The sequence below is a fragment of the Nothobranchius furzeri genome, chromosome 12, assembly GCF_043380555.1.
Source record: "Nothobranchius furzeri strain GRZ-AD chromosome 12, NfurGRZ-RIMD1, whole genome shotgun sequence".
NCBI lineage: Eukaryota > Metazoa > Chordata > Actinopteri > Cyprinodontiformes > Nothobranchiidae > Nothobranchius > Nothobranchius furzeri.
The window spans coordinates 9,069,349-9,087,565 of NC_091752.1; the positions used below are offsets into that span (position 1 = coordinate 9,069,349).

Sequence of the window (18,217 nt, forward strand, 5' to 3'; positions counted from 1 at the left end):
CTTGTATTTTTGTGGTGCCCTCTTCACAAAATACAAATGCTGCGTTGTCCTCCAAGTAAGAGTCCATAAAGATGCAAGACAAGATGATGAATGTAGCAAAAAAAAAAAAAAAAAAAAACACTCCACACACCTGCAAATACACCATGTATTCTTTCTTACCAATGGCGGGGCCGAAGGTAATTTTCCGGAGCCTGGACGCTCTACCATGACCCCCAAAGTTGGGTGCCACTGCCCAGAATGCCTTTTGGGGACAGCTCCTTCTCTGACTCCTCCTTATAGATGAACATGGCACGCTGAGAGCGGGAGGTTTGGACCCAAAATTCAGAAGCCCAGACAACTCAGGCAGGAACGGTTGAATTAATGAAAATTATTTTATTAGGATGATGGGTAAACATCCAAAGGCAGGAAGCCAAACAAAAACAAAAGCTCCTTCATGAGCAACAACTTGGAGTTCCTGAGGAAGACAGAACGCTGACAACGACAATGGACCAACAAACGTTGAGGGACAAGACAGGGGTTTTAAACACGAAGGAAGCAATCAGGGGAAAAGGTGACAGGTGAGACGAGTGAGGTCTAGAGGGGAGACAGGTGCCATCAACAAACTAAATGGGGGAAAGAACTAAGCAGAGGGGGTGATAAACCATAACCTATAAAACACTAAATAACTAAACCTAAAGACTAAGGGCAAAGATAAACAACTAATGACTCGAGGGGTGAGGAGGACTAATACAAACCAATAGGAACTACACGGGAGTGACTAGGAGGAAACATGAGGGAAGCCTATAGAGAGCTGGGGAACACAAGGGGTCACATGAGGGGAACACAGAACATGACAGGACAAAACAAAACACCATTAACAACGTTACTACATGACCCAATTGCTTCATTGGGTGTAAACTAAGTCACAATGAATCTAATTATTGATGAACTCATCCATCTCACTCACAGCGCCAGACTTGTCACTGGCCTCCCCTGGTGACTCTGGGGGAGAGGTAACATGCTTCGTCTTCATCTTCCTCTTGTGTGGCTGTGACGAAGTGGGCTCCTGGGTAGGGAGACAAAACAATAATGACACCTGATCACGTTAAGAGATTTGGCGCAAAGGAAAAATTATGGCACTGTAATGATTAATAGTAACTTTAAAAAAATGTTTGTATGTTCTCACCGTAGTCGAGGGGGAGACAGAAAAAGACAGCATCCTCTTAACTGCCTGCTGGGGCTGCTCCACGGGCTCCTCCAAATCAGAGGAGGGCGAGGGCGAGGGCGAAAGATGGAGCCACATCTGCATCTCCTCCTCCTGAGGCTCGGACCGTGGCTGCTCATCATGAGAGGATGAATCAGCTGATGGGGATGGCTTTTTGAAGCACCTCCTGAGAGGTGCTACAGCAATGATATTTTCCTTCTTCTGTACTTGCTTGCTGGCCTCCTGAGGCCCGGACCGTGGCTGAGCCAGCCTCTGCAGGGGGAAAGAAACCGTTGTTCTGGCCAAATATTTCTTACTCTACGCTGGTAATGAATTGGTTATCCAAACAAACTGATTATGGATAGGATGTGTATTTGGGATGTATTTTTAATTCACTCACCTTGGCCTCAGTCAAAGCCTGCTGAAGGTGACACACCTCCGTGGTCAGATAGTGCACTCGCTGCATGCAGGCGGGGTTCCTGCTGCTGTGGGTGCTGCTGGATGTGGGCGCCTCGAGATCGAGCGTGCTGACCATCGGAGGGGTGGGGTCAGTGGCCCGCAGCTCTCTCAATAGGTCAACGGCCACACTCTGTTTCAGCCTTCTCACTTTCTTGGCTATTGCCTTTCCACTCAGGTCCCTGTGTGCCTTCATGTGCTTCTCTACATTAGCAATGTAGGAAAGACAGTTGGGCATGGGGCAGGGACCTGGTGGAACGACAATACGGTCGGCGGCGTATTTATTCAGTATGTCCCTCTCCTTCTCATTTGCCACAATGTGAAATTCCCGGATGTGCTTTGACACGTGTAGCAGGCGTTTTCTGCACATCGGGCAATTTCTGGCACTCTTGGTTTTCGTCATCCTTAAAAGTAAAGAAAGAAAAGGTTATTTCACACATAACATTCCATACCATACTGTCATGAACGGAGAAGGACCCGTGACGACACCAAACACAGTAAGGCACTTTTAAAAGTCTTTATTAGATGTGCCGTTACCCGAGGAGATGAGCTGCAGAATGCCAAACAGGGAAATCTGAAGACGAGGTAGAATAATCCAAGGAGGGCACGACGAGAAGAAAGGTCAGAGGACGAGGCAGGGTTCGGGATCCGGGATGGCAAAGTAAGTAACAAGTTGGAGAATCTACTGATGGGAGTTTTCAATAATCTGGCACTGGTTGGAGAGCAGGCTGGGTGTTATTTAGCAGGGGGAGCAGGTGTGCGTGACGAGCTGATGACAGGGTGCAGGTGATGGTAATTAAGTGGCTGAGGGATTGATTGAGGAGGCAGCAGAGGCAGAGGAGGGTGTCAGCCGGGGAGTCATGACACCATACCAGTTTATTTATAAAGCTAATTTATAATAGCACATTAAACATGTGTGGTGATGTATAGCTGGTTTAGATACCATACCATACCAAGTTTACTTGTATAGCACATTTAAACACGGTATGAGAGCTGACCAAAGTGCTGAACAAAAACGCACAATAAAAACAATAAAAAATAGAAAATAAATCCATTAAAATCGAGTAATTCAAATCGAAAAGAAAAGGAAAAAGAGAATAAGTTAGACTGAATTAAAAGCCAACGAATAAAAGTGAGTTTTTAAACGAGACTTAAAAAGGGAAAGAGAGGAAGAGAGTCTGATCAGGAGGGGCAAGTGGTTCCAGAGCTTCGGTGCACAAACTGAAAAGGCGCGCTCCCCGCGGGATTTACAGCGGGAGCTAGGGACATGGAGGAGGTGCTGGTCAGCTGATTGGAGGGATCTCATAGGGACATAAGGGTGGATGAGCTCAGACATGTAGCCAGGTGCTAAGTTGTTGAGGGATTTAAACACAAAAACCATGATCTTAAACTCTATCCGGAGATGGATGGGGAGCCAATGGAGATTTGCTACAACCGGTGTGATGTGTTCTCGCTGCCTGGTGCCAGTCAAGAATTGAGCTGCTGCGTTCTACACAAGCTGAAGGCGAGTGAGAGTGGAGGAGGAGATACCATATAGCATTGAATTAGAGTAGTCGAGATGGGAAGTAATGAAGGCATGGACAACTGAATGGAGATGACGCCTTTTTAAAAGAGAGGGTGGTCGCTGTAGACCTACAAAGGCGGAGCTGCACCAGAGTCAGCCCCGCCCATTCACGCAAACTCAGCCTAGCCCACTGACTTCTTCTGTTTTTGTTTTTTTACTTTATCGCAAACTAACCTGACCCACGTGAATTACGGCTGTTACTAGTTTACAATTGTTAATGCTATGTTCTATGCTCCAATTAAACAAGGTAAATATAACTTGCTACATGACAAAGCCTGAATATACCCCGAAATGAAAAGGTTTCTTTTAGCAAATATCTGCCCACAGCCGCTCCAACAAAAGGGGCCTACAATAGCATTTAAGGCTATTGAATGGGTTCTGGTAGTCCAGTGGCAAGACCATCTGCCTTAAGCTTGGTTTATGCTTGACGCATTCACTTTCTGCGCGGTGATGCGGCTCGCGGATGGAACACGCTTCACAACTCGCAGCTTTTATGGTTCGTGCGGCTCGTCTCTGCGGTGAGCCAATATTCTCCCAAACTGTAGGGGGCAGCATGGAGCTCTACGGCATGCACCCAACACTACACCATAGTAGAAGTAGAAATTACTGTTTACAACATGGCATTTCAGCATTTTTAACAGCGTTCTCGTCTTTTCCGACAGTGCGAGCTAATTCTCTCCAAGAATTATTAACAACATGTTGATCACGGTGATCTCTGAGAGCTGAATCATACAAATGTCTGTATTTACGAACCTCTGCCATACTAGTTCTTGCCGGTCCGCCATGTTTTTCTGCGTCCGTCCGTGTGGTTAGAAATTTTCCGAGGTGCGCGTTGCCGAAATTCTGGGCCGTGCGGAGGCGCGGTGGAAGGGCGTGGTTGTTAAAATGACGCAAAATGACGCAACTTTTCCGAGCGGAGCCGTGCGGACCTCGCGGACACGTCAAGCATAAACCAAACTTTAAGTTTCGCTGTCCCCTCAGCTGATGCTGGTTTGACTTTCGGTGGGGTCTGCAGCAATCTATTTAGCCAGCTGAAACATTTAATTTGTTTATATTTTAGTTGTAATGTTTATTTTCAGCAAAATATTTATGTCTCTAAAAGTTCTTTGAATTTGGTCATTCCTAAACAGCATTTTAGTTGAAACTCTGCTCACAAATGGACTCACACTGGCTAAATAAATGAATAAATAATAAAAAAAAAAAAACATTAGTCATTATATTGTAAACGGTATACCAATAAATTGTTGTAAACATAGTACTGGCAAGTGTAGCTAGAAAAGACGAAAAAGGGTTATAAACTACCTATATGCTACCGCTACTGAGAGGCGAACCTGCGCAAAACAGCATGTCAACCAGCCTCCATAACCACTTCACCACTACATCTGATAAAATGCAAGTGGCGTTAGATGTAATTGTGCCATCCAGTGTGTCTTTGTAGATGGGATGTATGGTTTTTCCGGCGGTGTCTCAGTAGAAGTCATTTCAGAAATAATTCGTCAGAAAATTCACAGAATATCCAGATATGAGAACCAAGACTAGAGGTGTGAATCTTCACTTGTCTCCCGATTCGATTACGATTACGATTATTGGGTCAACGATTCAATTCGATTCGATATCCCGATGCATCACGATTATTTCATATTGATTTGTTTTCATTGATAAATAGAAGATGTCAGATAATTGCTTTTTATTTTTTTTATCAAAAACGTAATTGACACAACCTGCCATCCCTCAAAATCTCTCCATTCACAACAGGTTAGGACAAAACATTTTAAACATTTAAGAAGATTTAACAAAGTAAAACAATCTGTTTCCTCGTTCAACACCACGCCTCAGGCTGAGAAAACACGCTTTACAAAATCTCACAAAATCTAAAAAAGGTACTGAAAACCTACAGGACACATAATGTAATAATAAAATACATAATGGGTTCATATATGAGTGTTTAATGTCTCTGAGCAGCTCTAGAGTCAAATATTTATGCCACAGTTCAAGGGTGTCAGAAATAACACCAAATGAAATGTTTGACTTAGTTTATTTTATTTGAACCCAGTGGTTCGTTTCTGAAATGTTGGAGAATGAATCAAGTTCAGTTTGATGCAGAAAATAATAAAACACAAAACAAATTCTACACTTCCAATAATATTTAAGATGTGTGTTTTATTCTTTCTGGTAATAACACCAGCAGAAGGCTGTGGACTGGATTAGGATTAAATTACCCAGCTGATGGATCTCCGTCACTAACCAGTGTAAGGTTATGAAGTTCATTGTTTTCAACTCCATACAGCTGCCCCCTGTGCACAATAACACCGTGTAGAAAAACCAAGGTCGGGTGTTCCTCAGACTGTTTACATTCCAGGAGAAGAGTCCGAAGGAGAAGAAGAAACTTTACTTAATCAAAGTACTTTATTTGTGATTAAAATTATTAAGCAAAACAGATGTTGATCAACAATAATCAAGTGAATGATCTGTGAAATAAATATGTCATGAATTATGTTTAATGAAAACAGGACTACGGCACAGACATACTGATCCTCATCTCCATAGAAACGCATGACACATTGTTCCAACCAATTAGAGCTTTCGGCTGCCGCAGGAGAATCTGGTGTTGACTTCAAGTGTCCAATCCGCTTTACTCCAACTTATCAACAATTCAGAGATATAAAACAAGGCAACGCCATTTTAAGTCAGTTCCATTTTGACTTCAGTTCTATTCACCGTCATCCTAAAGAAAAGCACAGCCTGGCCAGATGTGTTTCGTCTTTAAACTAAGAACTGTGAAGTGGGAGATTTTCGTCGTTTAATAACCAGACGACATCCTTTCAAAATAAGAGCACCTGCCAACGCCGCCGAACGGTACGGGGGTCGACCCTCCAGACGGGCTTTGAAACGTTGTGATCGCTGCACCGACAGCTCCAGCGTACATCCGAGGTCTCCAGACCTGGCATTTCCTGATCTACCTGGGAGACCCCCACTGGGTACGTACACGGCAAAATAGCGGCTCATGTCATCACTTTATAAGCCTCTTGATATCTAGTCATAACAAAGACGACCAGATTCATTGACGTCAGCCTAGAGAGTCTGAACCAGACACACACACACACACACGCACCAACACAACATCCGAATCCATTTTCATCCATCACAGAGTTAGTCCTGGTAGATTGTTTAGAATTTATAATTCAGAAATTAAAGATTCTCAAACGATCCCATCTCTCTCTCTTTTCTTGTCTCAAAGTCAATACAGAGTGTTTAATTAAACTCCCTGATGATAAAAACAGCCTATTCTTCTGTTTATAAAAAAGTGAACTACTTACAGTGTATTAACCCTCTGATGCATGAATTATGAAATCTTGAACCATGATTTTTTAAACAATTTTTTTCATTCATCTTTAGGTGTGAATGAAACAAATTTCAACAAATATTTTTGTACCATTTTGTTAATTTACAAATACTTTATTACATGTCCATCTCAGTGGGCAGCGTGCATTCTGAACATGAAATATGGTGGCTTGACTTACTGAAATCCAAATGGAGGGGCTCACATGCAATAAAGTCTTCAACAGCTGTGCTTAATAGCAAAAATAAAGAAATAACAATTTTGAGTACCTGTCCACTGTAGTGACCATTATGCATCAAAGGGTTAAAATACAACTTTAGATAGTTACATCACTTCAATTCCGTTACACCAGCTAACTACAAACCTTTCCACTGACCTGTCCTGTGGGACCCTCACCATGTAACCCTCATGTCCATGCTGTCTCTGGAGGAGCAGATAGGAAACAAGATCTCCTGTAACTTAAAATGAACCAAAGCTTCCTCCCAGTTTCTCTTTAAGCTGAATTTAACATCAGTTTATCATCATGAAACAAACTAATAAAGTGGAACAAGAACTTCTATCTTCTATCTCTCTCTCATTTTAACTTCTCTGTGTCCCTAAATAAAAGACAGACGATCACGCTGCACCCGCCGTCATTGACCCCGCCCCCTCCCCAAGACCGGATCTCCCTACATTACAAGCAGTCTGACTGAGCGCTTCCAGGAGAAATAATAATTAAATTATGAAAATAATGCGTGTTTGAAGCACCGGTTTGGAGGAGCGTCCTCCGATCCTCTCTCTTGTGTGAGCCAACAGTCTCTCTCTCTCTCTCTCTCTCTCTCTCAGTCGCTGATTGAGCGAGCGGAGCGCGCCGCACGACAACCCGCTCAATTAACATAATTCACGGCCCAAATCCAACAGAACCGGTCGGGCTAATTCGGTTCCGGTTTGGTCTCAGGTTACAACTCCAGCGCTCAGCCTGCAGTACCACATTAAGGCGGAGGTAAATGTGGAGGACGCTCACTCTGACAGATTTGGATGCTGCGCTGGTGCCGCCGTTAAAAAAACAAAACTACATTCCACTATAATCGATTATGGCGTACTCTTCTACGATGCAGAATCATTTATGTCCGCATCCCGATGCATCGATTATTTGATTATTTTCCTCAGCTCTAACCAAGACCAGACCCGCTTCGGGCGAGGAGACAAAATTGAAGCTGAGATGGGAGGAAAATGCATGAATGAGGCCAAAAATGGCTTTGGCGTATTTCTTAGGAGGAAATGACAATATAACATGGTAAAAAGTTCCAAAAGTTAGATTTTTAATTATATGGAACCTTTACAAAACCTGTTCAATTAACTTCTCAACTCCGTCCTCAGTCTTGCATTTTAGATGATATTACTGTAGCTACAACACCTTCTTTGGTTCCAGAATGCTTTCAAGTCTGACAACTGGAAGGAACTGGACTGACTCTGATGGAATGGGTGGGGCTGACTCTGGTGCAGCCCCGCCTTTGTGGTTCTGCAGCGAGCACCACTTGTTTTAAAATGGGCTTAACTTTAGTGAGACGTCCCAGGTGGTAAAAACAGGTCTTAACTACCTGGCTGACATGAATGTCCATTTTTAGTTTAGCATCCATCACAACCCCTAAGTTTGTGACATGGGTTTTCAGCCCACTTGTGATAAAAGGAAGGCTCAGTTGGGGACTTTGAGAAGTCTTAGGGCTGAAAATTATAGCCTCTGTCTTGGCATCATTCAGCAAAAGTAAGTTTTCTGACAGCCAGCTCTTCACATCATTGCAGCATTCAACGAGGGGCTGTAAGGAGTCATTAGGCTTCACGGAGGCATATAATTGGCAATCGTCTGCATATAAATGGTAGTCAATGTGGTGTTTTTTAAAAATGTCACCCAGGGGCAAAATATATAAATTAAATAAAAGAGGTCCAAGAATAGAGCCCTGAGGAACACCACAAGTCAAAGCTGCAGAGGGGGGAGGCAGCACTACCCATCATAGCATTAAAGCTGCAGTCACAGAAGTAGAACCTAAACCAATCTAAGGCAGTCCCCTGGATGCCGACCAGCTGGTTCAGCCGAGTCAGCAGAATAGCATGACCAATCGTGTTGAAAGCAGCAAATAGATCCAACAAAACCAGCAATACATTAGAACCAGAGTCAAGGGTTAATAAAATGTCATTAAAAACACGAAGATGAGCTGACTCAGTGCTACGGAGGGATCGGAAGCCTGACTGGAAGGGATCCATTAAACCATGATCATCAAGGTAAGAAATAATTTGGTTAAAAACAGCACGCTCCAGTAGTTTTGATAGAAATGGAAGCTTGGAGATCGGGCGAAAATTACTCATTACAGAGGTGCCAAGGCCAGGCTTCTTCAGAACGGGTTAAAAAACTGCATATTTAAAAGCACGGGGTACAACACCAGTGGATAAGCTGTTGTTAATAATGTTCAGCAAAAGGGGGGGCAGTGACAGAATATGTCTCTTTAAGGAGGTGTGGAGGGACAGGATCAACCGGAGAACCTGACGGCTTCAAGGCAGACAGGAGGTCTGAGAGGAGTTGAGATGGCGCTCGCGCGGGTGCACGCAGCGAGATGCTCGTCCTCTTTACGCAATGGAACCTTGCGTTTTATTGGCTTTTATGTATTTTTGTTGTCTCTGATGCTTTTTTTTGAATGGTGGGGCTTCTCTGGTGACTTATGATCGAGCTGCGCTGCTGAGGCTTCGTCCTCCTGTTGATGTAGCGGGTGTTGCACACTGGGAACCTTACGGATGGCATTGCTGTTTGGACTGCCCATGTGCTCTCTCCCCCCAAGCCGTGATGTGTCGGCCCTCTGTCCGCCCCAGCTCGAGAAGGAAGCATCGGAGAAAACGGGGAAAGAGAGGTAGCCGGTGCGTGAGACGTCGGGCTGGACTTCCTGGATCCCTGAAGAAGCGGTTGGTCCAATTCGGCCCAGTTTGTGACCCGGTGGTTCTGAGACGTCTAATGGATTACTCGGTGCCCTGCCTAGTGAACTTGGCCGGCTTTGAGGGTGAGCTGGCACCGCGCCACGGCCAATCGGCTCGAGGATCTCGCCAGAGTGGGGTTTGCTGGGAGAATCTACGCTCGGTTACGGGCTCAGAGTTAAAGGAGACTGTGCTCGTGCGCGATCCTGGTGCTGCAGCCCCGCTGCAGACCCGGTTTGGTCTGGTCAATGCCAGGTCTGTGCTGAACAAAACTTTTATTCTTCGGGATTTTTTTATTCAGCATGACTTGAGTTTTCTGTGCATCTGTGAGTCCTGGATCCCGTTTGGTGACTCAAGCGCCCTGCTGGAGCTGGTACCACCTGGCTGCTCCTGTTTTAATATCCGTAGTAGAGCTGAAACAACTAATCGATTTAATCGATTATAATCGATTATTAAAATAGTTAACAACTTTTTTAGTCATCGATTAGTTGTTAAATAATCACATTTTACCGCATAAAGTCTATTTTTACTGCAATCTGACATCGGTTACAATCTGTTAAATTTGCCGCCAGTGTGTGGCAGTAATGAGCCACTGATGTACCAGTGGAGCCATAGAAGAAGAAACGAGCCAATAAGTGCCCTCGGTTTTCATGACGTAACACGTTACTGACTCGCATCTTGCTGTGAGAGAGGCGGAACAAGAAGAAATACAGAAGAAAAATAGAAGCGACAAAACTGACGAGAAACCCTGGACAAAAACCTCACGAGTACGGGAGCACTTCACTCTAGATGCCATGAAAAGACGGGTGACCTGCAAAATATGCAAAAACCATCTAGCATGGCACGGAGGCACGACGTCCCTAAGTGAACATTTGAGACGAAAACATGTGGGGGCAGATGCAGCAGAGGAAGAGCCAGCCCGGTAAGTAACAAAAAATAAACAAGCTAAATATAGTGGTCCATCACTACACGCAGATCAAATTTGGGACTTAGTGTTTTTGCTGAGTTCATTATAGTGGATGTTAAACATGTTTTTTGCCGCGTCAGTCTACGGTGTTCTACTTCTGATTGACTAAATGCAATCATGAATCTCCTCCGTGTTGTGTATCATGCGTTTGCCAAATTTAGCACGTCTGTTTATAAGAATGTTCTCGTTAAGAGAAAAACGGCACAAACCCACAACTATGTTCCTCATTCAAAAAAGGACAACTCCGCTGAGAAAAATATACAGACGAGCTGTGTCCAGGTGAATATAATGCGGCATAGTTGTACACTTTCAATTTTTAAATACAGGAGAAATTCAGAAAAAGTCATTTTTTACTATTAAAAGGCTGTTTTACTATCTAACTCTGTAAAACGCCTCACAACACATTTTTATCAAAATAAATGATCACTGTATATTGTTAATTAATTCAAATAATATAATACTGATTTAGTGTTGTAGTGTGTGTGCTGCTTTATTTTATATGTGTACTCATTTCAGTCTATTTGTGTTTCTTATGCAGAAAAAAAACAAGCAACGTTGGACAACTACATGGGGAACAAGACACTCACCTCCCGGCAATGCATACCACTTACAAACTCTATTCTAGATTCTACATTATTTTTTATGGAATTTACCTCCTATATTTTGATGCCAAAAATTATTCTGGACTGATATTTTGCACTGTTTAGCTCATTTTACACCACTGACTGTGTTCATGTGCAATAAAATAGATTGCAGTCAACTGCACAATTCTCTTATGTTTTTCTTTTTCTTAACTGAAATGTATTCATCACTTGTATAGGTTAAATAGATAAACAATAACAAACCGATTAATCGAAAAAATAATCGACAGATTCATCGATTATGAAAATAATCGTTAATTGCAGCCCTAATCCCTAGATAGCGGGGCAGAGGTGGTGGGCTGTTTGTTGTGTTAAAATCCAGCTTTCTGTAAGGCCTGACTCGAGCTGAGCTGGACCGGAGCGAGAGTTTGGATTGTTGCGTGTATTTTGACCCAAGCATTGAGTGACTGACGCCGGGCAGATTGACATAGGAGTCAAACCGTACAAGGCAAGTGAGCACGGCGGCTCCAAAAGGAAACAAGCTGACGTACTGTGAGTCGGCAGGGTGAGTAGCTTGGGCTGATCTGGTCAGAACAGGCTTGAGTAATCCGATAGGATGGGGTAGGAACTCGGAACATAGTCTGGTTAGGAATGATGACTGAGTGGTTTGGTGTTGCGCTGCACTTCCTTATGTAGACGTGGCGGGTGACGTGAGCTGGGAGGCTGGCGCTGGGAATGCTGGGTAGTGGAGTTCGACTGGGCAGAGTGAGTGTGGGTTCCTCAGGGGGAGGATGTCGAGGGTTGAGAAGGAAGCAGCGTGATCAGGAGAACTGGTGTGAGCATGCGCTGACGGCCGATCACCGGATACACGGCAGCGTTTGAAGCTGATGGCAGCTCGTTAACAAACATCCACAAACAATTAAGACACATTTTCGCCTAATTTATTTACTGACAACGCAAAAAATAATCTGGTAAGTATAACTCACTCAATCTGGAGGTAAGTGAAGAAAATTCAGAAAGTTTACTAAATTATATTGACGAAGTTTTTGAGTTATTCGTCATGGGTCCGAAGAAATCAGCAGCTGAGGCTGAAACACCTGCTGGGACCAAGAGGAGCCGTCCTCAGGACTCGCCTGAGGCCTCATCTCCCCGTAAGGACATATTAGAATTATTAGATTCTATTGATAAACGGCTTCTGGGATTTGAGGGGCGACTTCATCTGCTCGAGGTTCTTCACCAGGAGTTTCAGAACCTCCGAACATCTCTGGAGTTCAGCCAGGAGCAGGTTGAGCGGCTCGCTGCTGAGAACGCGTCTCTGCGGGAGTCCGTTTCTTCCCTGGAAGAGGGAATGACGCGGATCACCCAGGACAACAAGACTCTGAAGGAGACGGTTTTGGACCTTCAGGCCCGCAGCATGAGGGATAATCTGGTGTTCGCAGGTCTGCCGGAGCAGACGGGAGGGGCGGAGAACTGCGAACATACAATCAAGAACTTTCTCCAGACAGAAATGAAGATTCCAGAAGAAACGATAAAAAACATCACATTTCACCGGGTACATCGCCTTGGAGCTAAAAGAGGGGACAGCAGAAGACCTCGTCCCATCGTGGCTAAATTTGAACATTTTAAGCAGAAGGATCTTGTTAAAAGTCACGGAAGAGAGCTCAAAGGAAAAGATTTCAGCGTGAATGATCAGTTCCCGAAGGAGATTCTGGATCGACGCCAGGTCCTCTTTCCGCTGCGTAAAAAGTTTATCCAGGATGGGAAGAGAGCTGTCATCTCGGTGGATAAGCTTTATGTGGACAATAAGCTTTACAAGGAGCGAGGAGTGACTGACTGGCTGTATTAGCCCAACATCAGGTCAGACATTTATTATTCTTATCAGGATTCACTGGGTTTGATCACGTCAGGATTAAACAGCTGCTAAATCCGTTTTCTAGATGATAAGATCACCTGTTCTTCACCACTTCACACCCCATCACCCCTTCTTTTTAGTTCTTTCTTCTTTTTTAACCTGTATCTGTACTTTCCCTTCCTCTTTACTTGGTTCTGTTCCTTTACACTTGTATGGCACAACCACACAACTTTCCAACACTGCGTCAGACTCGACACACACACACGCACACACACACACACACACGCACGCACACACACACACACACACACACACGCACACACACACACACGCACACACACACACACACACACACACACACACACAGATATATTAAATTCATAGCACAATATCATAATTTATGCATCAAATAATACAACCACAAACACTGTTGGATCTTTATTATTATTATTATTATTATTATTTACTTTTTTTGTTATTTATTAACATACTATTTATACATTTATATACTTATTCCATCCTATTTACATGAAGGCGTCATATTTTAGCTACTCACACACACATCTATGGGTGCACTAAGGTTTGTCTCATGGAACGTACATGGGACTGGCTTTAGAGAGAAGAGATTAAAAATTTTTGATCAGTTAAAGAGAGTGCAAGCAGACGTAATATTGTTACAAGAGACTCATAGATCTGCCACATCCGCAGATGAACTTAAGACACCTGAGTTTCCCAGCATGTTCTCTGCCTGCTATAACTCTAGGCAAAGAGGTGTAGCTATTTTAATACACAAAAACATCAATTTCACAGTATTGGACACAGTTTCTGATCCAGAGGGTAGATTTATAATGTTAAAATTATCTGTACAGAACCAACGCTTATGTATCGTCAGCATATACTGTACAAATATTGATGACCCTCCATTCTTTCATAATTTTTTCTCTGTACTCTCCGAACACTTGGACTGTCCACTTATACTTGGAGGTGATTTTAATTTTTGGATGAATTCCTTAACAGACAGGCTCAGTACAGCTGGGACTCAGCGCAATTGGCAATCCACTAACATAGTTAAACAGTACATGAGTGATTATGGGCTTTGTGATGCATGGCGATCTCTTCATCCTAACCGTAGAGAGTATACTTTTTTTTCGCACGTCCATCACTCTCACTCACGTTTGGATTATTTTCTAGTCAGCAGCTCATTGTTGGCTGACATTTCAGACACTGAGATACACCCCATAGTTGTCAGCGACCATGCTCCGGTTTCTTTAACTCTGGTAAATAAGAAGACAATCCCACCAAGCAAAAACTGGAGGTTTAATACATCACTGCTTAAAGACGAAGGTTTTATAGATTTTTTTAAAAAGGAGTGGGCTTTATATTTAGAACATAATGACCTGCCTGGAACATCAGCACCTATTCTTTGGGAGGCAGGAAAGGCAGTGATGAGAGGTAAAATAATCTCTTTCTCATCACATAGGAAAAAAACAGAAAACAAACGTATTCAGGAGTTAGAAGAAATCATCAAGTCTTTAGAGGCATCCACAGAAGAAGAGTCAATGAGCAAATTACGTAAAGCTAAATTAGAACTTCATGGAATTATTGACAAAAAGACACAATTTTTAGCACAAAGACTATGAATAGAAAACTTCAAACATAGTAATAAATCAGGTAAATTCTTAGCTAGCCAATTAAAAATAAATAAAGAGAAAACTACCATATCTGCTGTTAAAGACTCAACCGGGAATATGGTTAATGACCCTGAAAGAATAAACAGCACCTTCAGAGACTTTTACCAAACTTTGTACTCACCACAGATAAACCCATCAGATAATGAGATCAATGAGTTCCTTGACAGGATAACACTTCCTAAATTATCAGAAAGCCAAGTTACAGTCCTGGACTCGCCACTAACATCAGCGGAGCTCCAGGAAGCCCTTAAATCCATGACTAATAGGAAAGCTCCAGGTCCAGACGGGTTCCCAGTAGAATTCTACAAAGAATTCTGGATCATTCTGGCTCCAACATTTTTCAGAATGGTGAGGGAAATCGAAGAGAGCGGCAGATTACAGCCAAACATGAATTCAGCCAATATTAGTCTCTTGTTAAAACCAGGCAAAGACCCAGCATTTCCAACCAGCTATCGCCCAATTTCTCTTATTAATGTTGATCTCAAAATAATTTGTAAAGCCCTGGCCAAAAGATTAGAGAAGGTAACCCCCTTCATAATACACCCTGACCAAACTGGTTTCATTAAAGGTAGACAGTCATCCACAAACTCACGTAGATTACTTAATTTGATAGATTTCTCTTACAGTAGAAACATAGAAACTAGTATATTATCTCTAGATGCAGAAAAAGCTTTTGATAGAGTTAACTGGAAGTTCTTATTTGCAACTTTACATAAATTTGGCTTTGGGAACTTCTTCATAAACTGGCTAGAAACACTATACAGTTCACCAACAGCACGTGTCAGGACGAACGACCAAATATCAGCTAGCTTCTGTCTTCAGAGGGGGACCAGGCAGGGATGCCCACTCTCCCCCTCACTTTTTGCTATCTTTATCGAACCACTAGCAGCAGCAATTAGGCAAACAACAGATATTAAAGGGATAAAGTGTAAGAAAATAGAACATAAGATCAGTCTTTATGCAGATGATGTTTTACTCTTTCTCCAGAATTCTCAATCCTCTCTCTCCCAAGCAATAGAACTGATAAACTCTTTTTCAAGAGTTTCAGATTACTCTATAAACTGGTTAAAATCCGCAGTTCTACCAATTAATTTCTCATTTGTCAATTTGCTTAATACACAATTGGAGTCAGGGAATATCACATACCTGGGAATTAATATCTCTCCCAAGTTAGCAGATCTAACCAAACTAAACTACATCCCACTTTTAAGGAAAGTGAAAGATGATCTTGCAAGATGGAAATCCTTACCAATATCACTCATGGGGAGAGTGGCTACAATTAAAATGATGGTCTTACCCAGAATAAATTACTTATTCTCGATGATCCCAAACAAACCACCAGCTGACTGGTTTAAATCTCTGGACTCCTCAATTACTAAATTCCTTTGGCAGGATAAACCTCCACGAATTAGCTTAAAAACGCTTCAGAAGACCAAAGACAGAGGAGGACTGGATTTACCCAACTTTTATTATTATTTCTTAGCCAACAGGCTGCAATATATACCAAGATGGTTGCAAGATAACCCATTAGACGAGTCCTGGTTAGATATAGAACAGACACTTTGCAATACGATAGAGCTTTCAGACTTACCATTTATTAGCTCAAGCATAAGAAAACATGAAAGCTTCAAAAGTATTAGTATCAGCACGTCTCTGACAGCATGGTGGGAGTATCTTAAAATGACAGAGTCTTCACTAGTACCATGCAGACGCACACCTATCTGGAACAATCCTGACATTTTGCAAAACAACAAAATGATGAACCTTCCGGACTGGAAAAATAAAGGAATCCTATACCTGGAACACATATATGAAGGATTGGACTTCATCCCATTTAATCAAATAGTCTCCCAATTTGGAATGGATAAGAATAGCTTTTTAGAATATCACCAAATTAAATCTGTAGTCAAACAAAAATTTAAGCTCAATAAAATAGAATTACAAACACCACCAAGGGTATTAGACTTTTATAATCTCAAACCCCCTAAACTACTGTCTAAAGTATATAAGACACTGTCCAAAATAGACGATAAAATTGCAATCCCTATTGAAAAATGGGAGGTGGATCTATCAGTTAGCTTTGACCAGGACTTCTGGTCCCAAACTTGTTTAAAAACTTTTTAAATGATCAGACACCCCAATTTACAATTAATTCAGTACAAAATTCTACACAGAGTACACTATACAGGTCACCGGATGTTCAAGATGGGGTTTGTGTCGTCTGACACCTGTACACACTGCACAAACAACATTCCTGACAATTACACTCATGCACTGTGGTCCTGCCCACCTGTCCAGGAATTTTGGGGTAGAGTATGTGAGGATCTGTCAAAATGTCTGAAATGTCATATCCCAACTTCCCCCTCTCTTTGTTTACTGGGGAAGCTGGACGATGTCCCGATTGCAACATCTTTGGTTCACGCAGTTCTGACTGCCATATGCATCGCTAAGAAAACTATCCTCTTGAATTGGAAAAATAGAGAAAGTCTCTGCATTAACCAGTATAGAAATCTTTTGTTAGATCATATTGCACTTGATAAAGCCTCTGCTTCCACTTCAGATGAATCTCTCTGGGCTCCTTTGATCGGTTCCATCACATAGCGAGGGTGGGGGGCCGTTGATGTTGTCCTGCGGGATGGTGTGGGTGGGGGGGTGTGGGGTCTGAGTTTGGAGTATCCGGATGTTCCCTGGAGGTGGGTTCACTGGGGGTGTCTGGGACTGGGGGGCCGTTGCCCCCCTCTGGAGGTGCTTGGGTTGCCTCGGGGGGTGGACTGCTGGCGGTTGTGAGTGGGGCCTCTTGGGGATCTTGACGGCGGCCATGGGTCACTGCCTGGCGGCTGCAATGCCCCTGGGCGGGTCTGGGTGGGGGCCTGGGGGCTCGGGGTTTGGGGTTTGGGGGTGGCCGGCCACGTGTGGGGATCTGGGCGGGGCCTTGGGGGTCGGGTCCTGACATGTATGCTGCCGGGAAGAAGGCAGGAACATGCAGCAGTGCCTGGCCCGGGTTCGGGGGCCTCAGGTAGACCTTGGCTCCTCTGCCGTTCCATCACAGGGGAGGGGGAGGTCCAGGAGGGGGAGGACCCAACCTTACCTGGATGTCCCATGTCTTATATATTCTGGAAGTTCTGCAAATGCAGGGGTGGGCATAGATATTCTGCTGGGGTGGGGCTGGGTTGGTGCCCTCAGACTCCGTGAGGCTCTGTAATGCTGCTGCTTTGGGCCCTGGCAGGATGGGCTGGGGTCTCCATGCCCTGGGTGGCAGTTTGACAACAGAGGTGCCTATTGGGGCCAGTAGGGGAGCTGGCTCCCTGGAGGGCTAAGCCCAACCAGCCATTCCTCCCCATCCCCGCATATTTCTCTCCTCCTGCTCCCTCACATCATCACACTAACATACACATAGGACCTTGGGGGGTGGGCAAGTCAGGGAGTGCGGGTATGGACCCCATTTCCGCATTCCTGTGGAAACCTGCCCCCCAATTTTATTTGCACCTTATACACTTCCACTGACGACATTCCACACAAACACACACTTAGGGCCTTGGGAGTGAGCACATTCAACGGCATTTGGCAGGGGGATATTTCAGCCTCCTACCGAGTGCCGGTGCCCACTTCCAATTTTAAACCGCACTTAGACACTGATGGCTGA

At 43.7% G+C, this 18,217-nt stretch overlaps 1 protein-coding gene across 1 annotated transcript in view; it reads right to left on the minus strand.

Annotated features, from left to right (window-relative positions):
• Positions 1-352: 352 nt before the first annotated feature.
• The window catches only part of LOC129154591 (uncharacterized), a 38,032-nt gene continuing 20,167 nt past the window's right edge, over positions 353-18,217 (minus strand). The window contains exons 2-5 of the mRNA XM_054734381.2: positions 1,584-2,043; positions 1,166-1,456; positions 947-1,045; positions 353-790 (exon numbers count right to left, since the gene is read on the minus strand). Of these exons, the coding sequence (XP_054590356.2) occupies positions 758-790; positions 947-1,045; positions 1,166-1,456; positions 1,584-2,043 (883 nt within the window). The 3' untranslated portion in view covers positions 353-757. The remainder of the gene's footprint in view (positions 791-946; positions 1,046-1,165; positions 1,457-1,583; positions 2,044-18,217) is intronic.